Below are 14,241 nucleotides of genomic sequence, written 5' to 3' on the forward strand. Positions count from 1 at the left end.
TGTAGACAGGCACATGGGAAAACTAAGAAGGTAGGTAAAAGTTTAAGCTGACTTTAAAACTGCTTTTAATGTAGTCCCTAACCCACATACAAACTCATTACCAAAGACTGGAAACCTTACTCAAGTTTTTTGAGCATAACCTCTAACCAATCATTAGCTGATGACTATTTAAACATCAAAGTGAAATATGATACCTTTCCAGACAAAGAAAGACAGAAAATTCCTTGCTAGCAGACCTGCCTTACAAGAAATACTAAAGGAAGCCTGAAAGGAAATGACAGCAGATGGTAACTTGAATTCACAGAAAGAAACGAAGAACATGGGAAATAGTAAATACACGCTAAATATGAAAGACGAATAAAAATATTTTTTCTCTTTTCTTAATGTCTTTAAAAGATAAAATTTTTTAAAGCAATGATTATAACACTGTATCAATGGGTTTACAAAATGTGTAAGTGTAATATATCTAATAATAACAGCACCAAAGAGTAGGAAAGAAATGGAGCTAATTGAAGCAAAACTACTACTATATATTATACCAAATTTATATCAGCAATGACCTCCAGTAGACTGTGATAAGATGCATATTATAATCCATAGAGCAACCTCTAAAAAAGATCAAAAATATATATCATTTGAAAATCAACAAAAGAATTCAAATAGTCCACTAAAAATATTTAACACAAAAGAAAGCAGTAAAGGAGCAACAAAAACAAACAAAAAAAGACATTAAAAATATAGAAAACAAAGAACAAAATCCAACCATATCAATAATTACATTAAATGAGAATGAACTAAGCAATCCAATTGGAAGGCCAACATCGTCAGGACTTAAAAAGCATGATCCAACTACATATTGTCTACAAGAAACACACTTAGATTCAAAGATACAAATAGGTTGAAAGTAAAAGGGAAAGAAGATATGCCATAAAAAAAAGTAACCATAAGGCTGGGCACAGTGGCTCACACCTGCAATGCCAACACTTTGGGAGGTCAAGGTGGGTGGATCACTTGAGCTCAAGAGTTTGAGACCTGCCTGGGCAACAAGGCAAAACCTCATATCTACCAAAAAAATTACAAAAAATTAGCCAGATGTGGTGGCATGCACCTGTAGTCCCAAGTACTTGGGAAGCTGAGGTGGGAGGATCACTTAAGCCTGAATGGGCAGAGGTTGCAGTGAGCTGAGATCAGGCTACTGCATTCTAACCTGGGTAACAGAGTGAGACCCGTCAAAAAAAAAAAAAATTTAAAAAAAAAGGAACCAGAAAAGAGCTGAAATGGCTGTATTAATACAAGATACAAAAGACTTTAAGCCAACAAATATTGCTAGTAACACAGAAGGACATTCCATAATAATAAAAGGGATGATATTTGTCTAATAGGAAAGCTTCTATATGCATAAGAGGACAAATAAAATTAAGATTAATAAAGCTGAATAGGTAAAAACGAAATAAGTTGTGCAAAAAAAAAAATAAGAATAAAGGGAAAAACTGGTAAACTTTATTTGTAATGTGTACCTAAAAGATTAACAGGCCGGGCGTGGTGGCTCACGCCTGTAATTCCAGCACTTTGGGAGGCCGAGGCAGGCAGATCACTTGTGGTCAGTTCAAGACAAGCCTAGGCAACAAGATGAAACCTCTTCTCTACTAAAAATACAAAAATTAGTCGGGCATGTTGGTGGGAGCCTGTAAATCCAGCTACTCAAGAGGCTGAGGCAGGAGAATCGCTTGAACCTAGGAGATGGAGGGTGCAGTGAGCTGAGATCACGTCATTGCACTCCAGCCTGGGTGATAGAGTAAGACCCCATCTCAAAAAAAAAAAAAAGATTAATAAACTTGAGTTGTTTTTGTAAAAAAAATGAACAAAGAAAATTCACAAAAGAACCAAAAAGGGTCAACACATGAAAAAAAAATGTTTAACTGATATGTGAAAAAATGCAAATCAAACTGCCAAAGATTTCTTAAAAGATAATGTGTTTCATCAGGGGTTTCAATAAATGGAATTCACAGCCGGCTGACAAACAAGTTTTTATGAACGACACAAGTTTTCAATGAAGAATTTTAGCAAAACAATTATTTTAAGCAATTGCATTTCCAAACAAACAAACAAAAAAAAGATGCACAGCAATACATATAAGCCTCTTGAATTATAGAATTATTTATGTTAGCAAATAAAAAAACTAACCTAGATTTCTAATAAGAAGTAGTAAAAGGCTAATAAAAGAGCAAAATGTTTACAATATTGTTGAATGAAAATAATTTCAAAAAATAGATCTCATTGCCTCTTGGCCTTTTGGCTAAGATCAAATTTAATATCTGATATATCTTATCAGTTTAATATCTGATACATTCTCTTATCAGAGGACAATATTTATTAAATGGATTTTTGCAGCAGGGAGATAAAATGGGAACTTATTTAGTCCCCTCCATGCATCAACCTGGCATTGCAGTACCTCCAGGAATGGTGCTCCAATTGAAAAAAAAAAAAAAATAGATCTTACAAGTATAATCATAATATTCTTCAAAATTACAAATATTTACACATATAAATTACGAACATTTATGCATATATGAGATATATATCACTGGAAACACACACACACACACAAAAGTAGAGAGCAAAATGAGAAAAATAAATACAAAAATGTTAGCCATGATATTTTTCCTTTGGATGGCAATCCTACGAGTGATAATTTTCTCCTTCATACTTTTAATTTCCTAATTTCCATGTTTCCCATGATATATTTGGTATAGGAAAAATTCAGTTCCATCCTTATAAAGCAAAGACTTACAGCTCTATTTTGGACTTTAAGAATGATTTTCACAGCAAATAGTTAAACTCTTCTTGCTCCAATGAATTTAGTACCACAAATGCTAAAGACTAGAGACTGGTTTTACTTGGGTTTTTTTGTTTTTTTGTTTTTTTGTTTTTAATGTTTTCCCTCATGTGTTCCAAAAAATCAAAGTCTTTGTTCAAGTAAATGGAGGGAAGAAAGTTTTATTCTCACTAAATATAGAAATAAAAGTACAAATATAGTTAAATCTGAAATCATTGCTCTTATTAAAATTTTACAGGCTCAAAAACAATACAATTCACATGGTTTAGTGTAAACAGAATGGTGTTTATACTACAATTAGGTATGAAGAGCTATGTGCAATAAAATGCAATTCCTCTAGAGAGAAACTTTAGAATGGATACAAAGCCAGAAATTAAGCCAAAAAGATAAACACACTTTGGGGTTTAGTTATATTTTGGAACATTGTTTATAGAATGAGGAGAATTCAACAATGTTGCCTGCAGATGCAAGGCACATTCACTGATGAGACACATGGCTCATGCTGAAAACATCTGGTCTGTCAAATAGCTCCACATTTTTCAAGGCTAATTAGTACAAAACCCAGTGATTCCTGGAAACAAAGGATGTCACCCAATTTCCCCATTGTCCCTTCCCAGCATAGTCACATTTTAACTATAACGAATCAGTAATATTCAAATGTCTAGTCTATTTCAATATCCATGACAGGTTAAAGAATGATAGCCAACCAACACCTGTATAGCAGGCACCAAAAGAAAAAAATTGTGTCCAGTGAACACAGAAATCCAAAATTAGATTTTGATGTACTTTTGACAATCTCCAGACATTATTAAAACTGAATCAAAAGGCAAATTCCTAAGTTTCACTTGCATGTGTGGTCACTCTCTCCCCTCTTCTCATGCAGGCTCCTTAACAGAGATACAATCAGAACTAAAGTAAAGAAAATAAAAGCAGAGAATAAAAGGGAAGAAGGCAGGGAAAGAGGTTCTAAATAATCCTACAAACTGAATAACCATGATCAGAAAACAGACATGGTTGAATGCTAAAGCAAGAAGAAATATATTGGTTCCAAGCAAAATAAATTTTGGTACTTTCTTGCCATAGCATGGAATTCTTTCACAGCGATGGTTTCTAAAATTCTAGGAAGTGATGCTTGAAAGCAAATTACAACTATCTATAAGAAATTTTTTAAAATTCAGAGTATGATAAAATGTGAAATAAAAGCTTTCATCACAGAAAAATATTAGTGTCACTCCTAATCAAAGAGCATCATTAACAAACATTTAATCTCTTCTGTGCACTAGAGATAGAAAGATGTTCAGATGTCTTTCCCCAGGGAGCATAAAATGCAGTAGAAAAGTCAGTATTTATAGCTTAAAAAAAAAAAAAAAACAGACTTCCAGCTACAAAAGCCTAACAAGGAACAGACATGATCTCTCACTTTATAAACAAGTAGAATATTGGCAAAAATATATGAAACAGTCATTTGCAGACATTGGACATCAGGCAACATAGAACTGCTATCTCTGTAAAAAGGGAAACAAACAAGGTGAGTTTAATAATCACCAGGATTATCTACCTAAAGTTGATTTCTAGGTCATGGGCACAGTCAGAAAAAAATCAAAACAGAGCTCAGCAGCCTTGCTGACTTAAAGAATCAGTGATAGTAGCTCAGGAAAGTTGATTCAGCTTGAAGTTGTGTGGCAGAGTTCCCCAAAAAAAGCAATGCAGAAAAAGAACTGCAGAAATTTACACAGGGGTTCCCTTGAGTCTGCTAAGTACTAGGACAGGCATAGGGAAAGTGAAATTCCACATGCATAGGTAAAAAGAAGGAAGGAAGGGAGAGAGTGGGAGACCAGCCAGGGGAAGGTAAGATGAACACTTCAAGGATCTCAGACAAGGCAGATAAACATTCAAACTCTGAACAGTCAAAGTGAAGAGTCATTGGGGACTCCTGAGCTATTCAGAGTAGATTATAGAGGGATCAAGTCTTACTTAGTAAAGCTGAACTCCCCTGGAATAAAGGTAGGCCTTTAAGCAGAGTTTAAAAATTGGGTCCGAAGGTAACAAACTGATCTGCAATCACCTGACCATTTGCTAAAACAAAGCCCAACACTCTCTAAAGGAAAAAAAAAAAAAAAAAAAAAAAGCACCCAAAACTCCAGAGACTCATCAACATAATATTCATTATTCAATCAAAAATTTCTAGACATGAAAAGAAGCAAAGAACTGACCTACAAGCAGGAAAAACAAAATCAGTCTGCAGACAGATCTAAAAAAATGCCAGAAGTGGCAGAAGTAGCAAAGGAGTACATAAAAACAGCAATTAGGACAAGGTACATGTACATAAAGAAACAAATAATAAAAGAAATAAGACATAAAAAGCTAAATGTAACTTCTATACATGAAAAATATATTATCTGAAATGAAAATGTCACTGAAAGGGACTAAAACATTACACAATGCAAATGAGAGAGATCAATGTGCTTGAACACAGCCATGAAATCTATCTCAAATAAAAACACAGAGAGGACTGAGGGGGCGGGGAGAAAAGATCTTCAAGTCACCTGCAGGGTTAATCAAGCTGTCCAACATAAATATTAATATAACTGAAGTCCCAAAATGGTGATGGGAAAAGGACAAAAAAAGAGTTTGGAAAAATAATGTCAACATTTTCCAGATTTTATGAATATTGTAAACCCACAGATCCAAGAAGCTAAACAAACCACAAGCAGGATAAATACACACATGTGTGCCTATATTTATACCAAAGTGCACAAAATCAAATTGCCTGAAAACAAATGATAAAGACGAAAGCTTTAAAACAGCTAGAGAAAAGACACATTACTTACAGGGAGACAAAGGTAAGGCTACTTATACATCTCTCCTCGGAAACTGCAGAAGCCAGAAGACAATGAAATCATGTCTTATGAACTAATGAAACCATAAACCTCAAATTCTATATCCATCAAGGTTTTTTTAAAATGAAGGTAAACAATCAGACATCATTTCACACCCACCAGGATGGCTACATTAAAGTCAAATAATAAGGATTTTTTGTTTTGTTTTGTTTTTGAAACAGAGTCTAACTCCGTCACCCCAGGCTGGAATGCAGTGCGCGATCTCAGCTCACTGCAATCTCAGCCTCCCTAGTTCAAGCAATCCTTATGCCTCAGCCCCTGCGAGGAGCTGGGATTACAGACTCACACCACCACACCCGCCTCATTTTTGTGTCTTTAGTAGGGATGGGGTTTCGCCATGTTAGCCAGGCTGGTCTCAAACTCCTGGGCTCAAGCAATCCGCCCACCTCGGCCTCCCAAAGTGCTGGGATTACAGGCATAAGCCACCAGGCCTGGCCTGGGTAGACAATAATCAGTATTGACTAGGCTGTGCAATAATTGGAAACATCTATGCTGCTGTTGGGAAGATAAAAAGGTGCAGGTGCTTTGGAAAAGAATCTAAGTTCCTCAAAATGATAAAACATACACAGAGACAAAGTGCACCAAATGTTTACCACGTGACCCAGAAATTCTACTCCTAAGTATTTTCGCAAGAAACCTGAAAGCATATGCTCACACAAAAGCTTGTAAATGAACATTTGTAGCAGCATTATTCTTAATAGTTGAAAAGTGATAATAACCCAAATGTCCATTAAATGATGAAAAGGTAACTGAAAGCAGTATATCTATACAATGAGAGAGTATTCAGCCATAAAAAGGAATGAAACAGTGATACATTCTATAACATGAATGAACCTTGAAAACCTTTCATTATGCTATGTGGAAAAAGTCAGACACAAAAGGCTGCATATTGTATGATTCCATTTACATGAGATGTTCAGAATAGGCAAATCTATGGAGACAGAAAGCAGATTAGTGGTTGCCAGGGCAGAGAGGAAAGAGGAATGGGTACAAGATTCCTTTTTGGGGTAATGAAAATGTCCTGGAATCAGCTAGTGATGATGACGTTACAACCACATGAATGTATTAAAAGCTACTCAACTGTACACTTAAAAATGATGAATGTTATAATATAGGAATTGTAATTCAATTTAAAAACTGAAGGTGAAATAAACATTTTTTTCAGAAATACTGTATTTCTGAGAGAATTCATAGCCAGCAGACTGATCCAACAAGAAATATTAAAGGATGTCATTTAACCAAATGGGGAAAAATAATACCAGATACAAACTTGGATCTACATTTAAAATAATGTGGGTAAATATATGAGAGTTTTTCTCTTTAATTTTTTTTTCTTGTCATTAATTTATTATATTTTATGGTAGTATGTGCGTATATTAAAGACATCTCAGATGGAACACAATAAACACATCCATAATTAGAGTATCAATTGATGTTTTGGAGTACTAAAATATCAATATTTTTAGACACAATTTACAAAAAATATAGATGTCTCAAAGCAAATTACATGTATGTGTATGTATACATATGTGCATATATATATATATTTTTTTTGAATGTCTCTCTCTTTTTTTTTTTAATTTATTTATTATTATTATACTTTAAGTTCTAGGGTACATGTGCATAACGTGCAGGTTTGTTACATATGTATACTTGTGCCATGTTGGTGTGCTGCACCCATCAACTCGTCAGCACCCATCAACTCCTCATTTACATCAGGTATAACTCCCAGTGCAATCCCTCCCCCCTCCCCCCTCCCCATGATAGGCCCCGGTGTGTGATGTTCCCCTTCCTGAGTCCAAGTGATCTCATTGTTCAGTTCCCACCTATGAGTGAGAACATGCAGTGTTTGGTTTTCTGTTCTTGTGATAGTTTGCTAAGAATGTGATGGCTGCATCCTTACAAACCCAAAAAGGACACAAACTCATCCTTTATGGCTGCATAGTATTCCTCGTGCATATGTGCCATTTTCTTAATCCAGTCTGTCACTGATGGACATTTGATGATTCCAAGTCTTTGCTATTAGGAATAGTGCTTCAATAAACATAATGCGGTGTATGTGTCTTTAGAGCAGCATAATTTATAATCCTTTTGGGTATATACCCAGTAATGGATGGTTAAATATATGGTACATCTTAGTTCTGTGATCCTTGAGAACGCCATACTGTTTCTCCATAATGGTTGAACTAGTTTACAATCCCACCAACAGTGTAAAGTGTTCCTATTTCTCCACATCCTCTCCAGCACCTGTTGTTTCCTTGACTTTAATGATCGCCATTCTAACTTCGGTGTGAGATTATATCCATTGTGGTTTTGATGCATTTCTCTGATGGCCAGTGATGATGAGCATTTTTTCATGTAGTTCGTTGGCTGTATGAATGTCTCTTTTGAGAACACCACCATATCCTTTGCCCACTTTTGATGGGTTGTTTTGTTTTTCTCTTGTAAATTTGTTTTGAGTTCTTTGTAATTCTGGATATTAGCCCTTTGTCAGATGAGTAGATTGCAAAAATTTTTCTCCATTCTGTAGAAGCTGTCTGTTCACTCTGATGGTAGTTTCTTTTGCTGTGCAGAAGCTCTTTAGTTTAATGAGATCCCATTTGTCAATTTTGGCTTTTGCTGCCATTGCTTTTATGTTTTAGACATGAAGTCTTTGCCCATGCCTATGTCCTGAATGGTATTACCTAGGTTTTCCTCTAGGATTTTATGGTAATAGGTCTAACATTTTAAGTTCTAATCCATCTTGAATTAATTTCGTATAAGGAGTAAGGAAAGGATCCAGTTTCAGCTTTCTACTTATGGCTAGCCAATTTTCCCAGCACCATTTATTAAATAGGGAATCCTTTCCCCATTTGTTGTTTCTCTCAGGTTTATCAAAGATCAGATGGCTGTAGATGTGTGGTATTATTTCTGAGGACTCTGTTCTGTTCCATTGGTCTATATCTCTGTTTTGGTACCAGTACCATGCTGTTTTGGTTACTGTAGCCTTGTAGTATAGTTTGAAGTCAGGTAGCATGATGCCTCCAGCTTTGTTCTTTTGACTTAGGATTGTCTTGGAGATGCGGGCTCTTTTTTGGTTCCATATGAACTTTAAAGCAGTTTTTTCCAATTCTGTGAAGAAACTCATTGGTAGCTTGATGGGGATGGCATTGAATCTATAAATTACCTTGGGCAGTATGGCCATTTTCATGACATTGATTCTTCCTATCCATGAGCATGGTATGTTCTTCCATTTGTTTGTGTCCTCTTTTATTTCCCTGAGCAGTGGTTTGTAGTTCTCCTTGAAGAGGTCCTTTACATCCCTTGTAAGTTGGATTCCTAGGTATTTTATTCTCTTTGAAGCAATTGTGAATGGAAGTTCATTCATGATTTGGCTCTCTGTTTGTCTGTTACTGGTGTATAAGAATGCTTGTGATTTTTGCACATTAATTTTGTATCCTGAGACTTTGCTGAAGTTGCTTATCAGCTTAAGGAGATTTTGGGCTGAGACAATGGGGTTTTCTAAATATACAATCATGTCATCTGCAAACAGGGACAATTTGACTTCTTCTTTTCCTAACTGAATACCCTTGATTTCTTTCTCTTGCCTAATTGCTAATTTTTAAATTTCTTTGAAAGTTACAGCAAAAATGAGCATGTGTGGCACTGTGTTGTCACAGGTCTTACGACATAATAACATAACAATAATAACATGACAACAATGACATAAGGAAGGGTAAAATGGAAGAATATAACATGGCAACAATGACATAAAGAAGGGTAAAATGGAAGAATATCATTATAAGAATCTTGCATTGTGTGTGATTTGGTGTAATATTTAAAGACTCATTGTAAGTTACACATTGTAAAGATAGAAGGAACCACAAAAAAAATAAAATACAGCTGGCCCTTCATATTTGCAGGTTCCAGATCTGTGAATTCAATCAACTATTTTGATCAAAAATATTTTTTTAAAAACACAAATAAAACAAAACAGTGTAACAACTACTTACATAGCATGTACATTTTGTTAGGTATTCTAAGTAATCTAGAGATGACTGAAAGTTTTAGGAGGATGTGTGTAGGTTATATGATAATACCATGCCATTTTATATAAGGGACTTAAGCATCTACACCTAGTCCCCTATCCCAAGGCACCTGTAACCAATACACTGAGGATACCAAGGAAAAATTGTAAAACTAAGAGGTATAAATAATAGGGCATTACTAAATATAAAACAACAACCTGAAATATAGAAATTGATTTTTTAGAAATACAAGAAAACAGAGAAGGAACAAAGAACAGGTAGGATAAATGGAAAATATAAAAGAAGACAGTAGATTTAAACGCCTATGTTGATAATTGCATGAAATGTAAAAGATCTAAACAGTCTCATTTAAAAACAGAGATGGTCAGATGAGAAATTTTTAAAGAAAGCAAGATCATTCTACAGAATAACTGACCTGTAATCTTCAACAGTAATAAAGTAATAAAGTCATGAAAGGCAAGGAAAGGCTGAGGACAGTTCCAGACTGAAAAAGACTAAAGAGACATGACAACTAAAAGCAACTTGTGATTTGAACTGGATTCTTTTGCTAGAAAGAACATGATTGAGACAATTGGCAAAACTTGAACTGGGTATGCCAATTAATGCTAGAAATCTATCAAAGCTAATGTCCATTCTCTACTGCACTGTGGTTGCACACAAGAATGTCTTTATCTGTAGGAAACCATACTAGAGTAATTGGGGATGACAGTGTGTCATGTTAGCAACTTACTTTCAACTGGTTCAAGAAAAAGACACTGTTATTTATACTGAAGTTAAGAATGTCTAAAAACAAAATTTTTTGAAACCCACAAAATAAATTTGATTATACCAAAACTTAAAATTTCTATGCAACAAAAACTACTAATTATATAATGTTAATAGGTAAGCCATGCACTGGAAGACAATATATAACAGGAAAAGGCATCCAAAGTAGATAATTCCTATATATGAAAAAGAAAATAATAAACAACCTAAAAGTGGGCAGCAAGTAGATGAGAGAAAACCCAAATGCCTAAAACCTAAATTCACTAATAATCTAATAAAAATAAAATAAAAATCACAATAGTGATCTATCATTTCACAATCATCAGACTGGCAAAAACCAAAAGTTTGACAATATAGATGTTACCAAGAGGTAGAGTAACAGGACCTCCCACAAAATACCAATGGTAGGATAAATGGGGAAATCACCATGGAGAACAACAATAAGATCAAAGACATGTAAACCCTTTCTCTGATCCAGCTGATCTCTTTCTAGGTATAGACCCTGGACCAACAGAATTGATATCACCTGGGAGCGTGGCAAAAAATGCAGAATCTCAGGAATGACCCCAGCCAGACCTATTCTATCAGAATCTATATTTAACTAATCCCTCATGATACCACTTCCATGCATAGAAGCATCTAAAGAACAACACTGTCAAGAAATTTTGAATGTGAGTCCAAGGAGACAAGAACAAGGATATTTATTGTACCACGGTCTGTCATAACTACTGGAAACATACCAAATGTCCCTAACAGTATCAGTAAGGATAGTTATCTTGTAGTAATAACCACCCCCAAAATCTCAGTGACTTAAAACAAAGATTTAAAACTTATTCATGTTATACATTCACAATGGGTTGGCAGGTAGGCTACGCTCTCTGAAGTTACTCAGGGACTCAACCAGCATCTTGGAGTTGCCATTTTTCAAGAACAAGAGAAAATAAGAGAACTCTGGAGGGAAATTAAATGCTAAGCCCAAAAGTGATACATATCACTTCTGCTCACATCTTATCAGCCAGAAAAAGTCACATGGAACTGGGAACCCAGTAAATATACACAGGGAACCCAGGAAATATAATATTACCTTGCACCAAAGGAAGCAGCTAGAAATATTGGCGAACAGCACTTATGATAATCACTGGAACTGGCAGGGGAAATGTGAATTATTCATATAATAGACTACCATGGAGTGATTAAAATGAGCAAACTGTGTCTATATACATAAAGAAAATAAGCTGCCTACTAGTATGTATGCCCCAAAGGGTGGATATTTTTATCCATTTTATTCATAGCTGTATCCCCAGCACCAAGAGCAATGCCTAGCACATAGTAGGTATTTGATTCATCTTTGCTGAGTGAATACACAGATCTCAAAATGAGGACTGAGAATCATCTACATAAACTTTTTAAAACACAAAACAAAACAATATATGATTTATAAATATTAAAAGCACAGACTAGAAGAACATTCAATAAATTTATGATACTGGTTTCCTCAGGGGAAAGGAATAGGACTGAAAGGAAAGGAATAGGACCGAAGAAGGGAACATAAATTTTATCTGTAATTTTTTAAAGTGTATATATATATACCTGTTTCTGTCCATATATATGTTTTATATATATACTACATATTTTTTTCTTTACACATATATGAATCAAAACTGGAAAATTGTTAATATCTGTTAATTCCGAGAAGTTGGTACACAGGTGAATTTTTTTTTTTTTTTTTTTTTTTTTTGAGATAGCCTCGCTCTGTCACCCGGCTGGATCTCAGTGGTGCAATCTCAGCTCATCGCAACCTCTGCCTCCTGAATGCGAGCTATTATGTGAGACAATTCTCATGCCTTGGCCTCCTGGGATTACAGGTGTGCACCACCTCCTGTAATCAGCTCCTTTTTTTGTTTTTCAGTAGAGATGGGGTTTCTCCGTGTTGACCAGGCAGGTCTCAAACTTCTGGCCTCGAGTGATCCACCCGCCTCAGCCTCCTAAAGTGCTGGGATTATAGGTGTGAGCCACTGCACCTGGCTTACAGGTGATTTTAAATTCTCTATAATTTTAGAACTTTACTAAAAGGATATTAGGGAACTAATACTACTTTCATATCACAGGCAGAACTTCTCATAGTGTTCTATCCATGTTCTCTTATGAGAGCATGTCCTCCTATTTTAATGTCTAATGATTCAGCTTCAAAATTCTTGAGAATTTTGAATTTTTATCCATAATATTTCTATTCTTATCTCAATATTAAATATATTTTAAATGTATACTTTTCCCCTCAAAACCTAGGTAAAATTAACATTCCAAGAAGACATGCTCTGTTTATCCTACAGCTTCATATATCCCCATCGTACTACAGGGCATCTCAGGGTAGAGAGATGGGAGATGCTTATTCTAGTTTGGGGAGCAGAACTATAGAGTCACTGTAGATTTTCCTTTAGAAGAAAACAACATACAGAAGAGAAATCCTCTGAATTTAACCTCACCCTTCCCCTTTACAACAGTTAATTTTATGCGGCAACTTGGCTGACCACTGGACCCAGATATTTGGTCAAACATTATTCTAGATGTTTCCGTGATGGTATTTTTTAGATGAGATTAACATTTAAGTCAGTAGACTATAAGTAAAGATGATTACCCTCCATAATGTGAGTAGGCCTCATTCCACCACAGGTGAAAACCTTAATAGGAAAAAGGCTGACTGTGCCCAAGGAAGAGGGAATTCTACAGAAGAGCCCCTTGGAACTCAAGCTATTATCTTAACTCTTCACTGGACCCTAGCTTGCCAGACTACACCGCAGCTTTTGCTATACTTGCTATACTCCACAATCATGTGAGCCAATTCCTTAAAATAAATACATCCCTCTCCAGTAGGTAAACACACAGAGATACGCGCGCGCGCGCGCACACACACACACACACACACACACACACACACACACACGCTATTGGTTCTGTTTTTCTGAAGAACCCCAGCTAATGTACTCTTGCACCAAAACCAGTACTATTTTTTTCTACGACACTATTAAATAAATCAAAACATATCTCAAACTAACTATCACTAAAATAGGTATATGCTTTTCCTTAGAAGACTGGGTCTTGGCCTGGCGTGGTGGCTCACGCCTGTAATCCCAGCACTTTGGGAGGCCGAGAAGGGCGGATCACGAGGTCAGGAAATCGAGACCATTCTGGCTAACACTGTGAAACCCTGTCTCTACTAAAAACAGAAAAACTTAGCCGGACGCGGTGGCGGGCGCCTGTAGTCCCAGCTACACGGGAGGTTGAGGCAGGAGAATGGCGTGAACCCGGGGGGCGGAGCTTGCAGTTAGTGGAGATCGTGCCACTGCACTCCAGCCTGGGCGACAGAGCGAGACTCCGTCTCAAAAAAAAAAAAAAAGACTGGGTCTTTTAAAAATCTAACTGTAAGTATTATTTGTTAAACCTAATACATGACAGAACACATTAGCATACCACATATATATATAAATAAATCTATAACGAATCAATAAATATACAAAAGGTTAAGAAGATGTTAGAAACTTAATTATTTTTTGAAAAGTTATGCTAAATATGGACCTAAAAGTATTCTAAATAACAGAAATTTTAGGTAGTAAAAACTGTTCCATTAAAAAAAAAATCTTACCTTTTAGTTTTCATCTGGTCCCTCAGTTTGCTGTACATCTCTAGGACTTAAAAGAAAGAAAAGAAAACACAA

At 35.6% G+C, this 14,241-nt stretch overlaps 1 protein-coding gene and 1 non-coding gene across 5 annotated transcripts in view; one reads left to right on the top strand and one right to left on the bottom strand.

Moving 5' to 3' along the window:
- The window catches only part of EXOC6B (exocyst complex component 6B), a 680,715-nt gene that overhangs the window by 567,519 nt on the left and 98,955 nt on the right, over positions 1-14,241 (bottom strand). For all 4 annotated transcript variants that reach the window (XM_031655579.1, XM_031655578.1, XM_031655577.1 and 1 more), the window contains exon 5: positions 14,170-14,215. In XM_031655579.1, coding sequence (XP_031511439.1) covers positions 14,170-14,215 — 46 coding nt within the window. The remainder of the gene's footprint in view (positions 1-14,169; positions 14,216-14,241) is intronic.
- Positions 2,277-2,474, top strand: LOC116270464. Its single transcript, XR_004178495.1, has one exon. It is a non-coding gene; the product is annotated as a U2 spliceosomal RNA (small nuclear RNA).

This window comes from Papio anubis, chromosome 14 (assembly GCF_008728515.1).
Source record: "Papio anubis isolate 15944 chromosome 14, Panubis1.0, whole genome shotgun sequence".
In the NCBI taxonomy this organism is placed as follows: domain Eukaryota; kingdom Metazoa; phylum Chordata; class Mammalia; order Primates; family Cercopithecidae; genus Papio; species Papio anubis.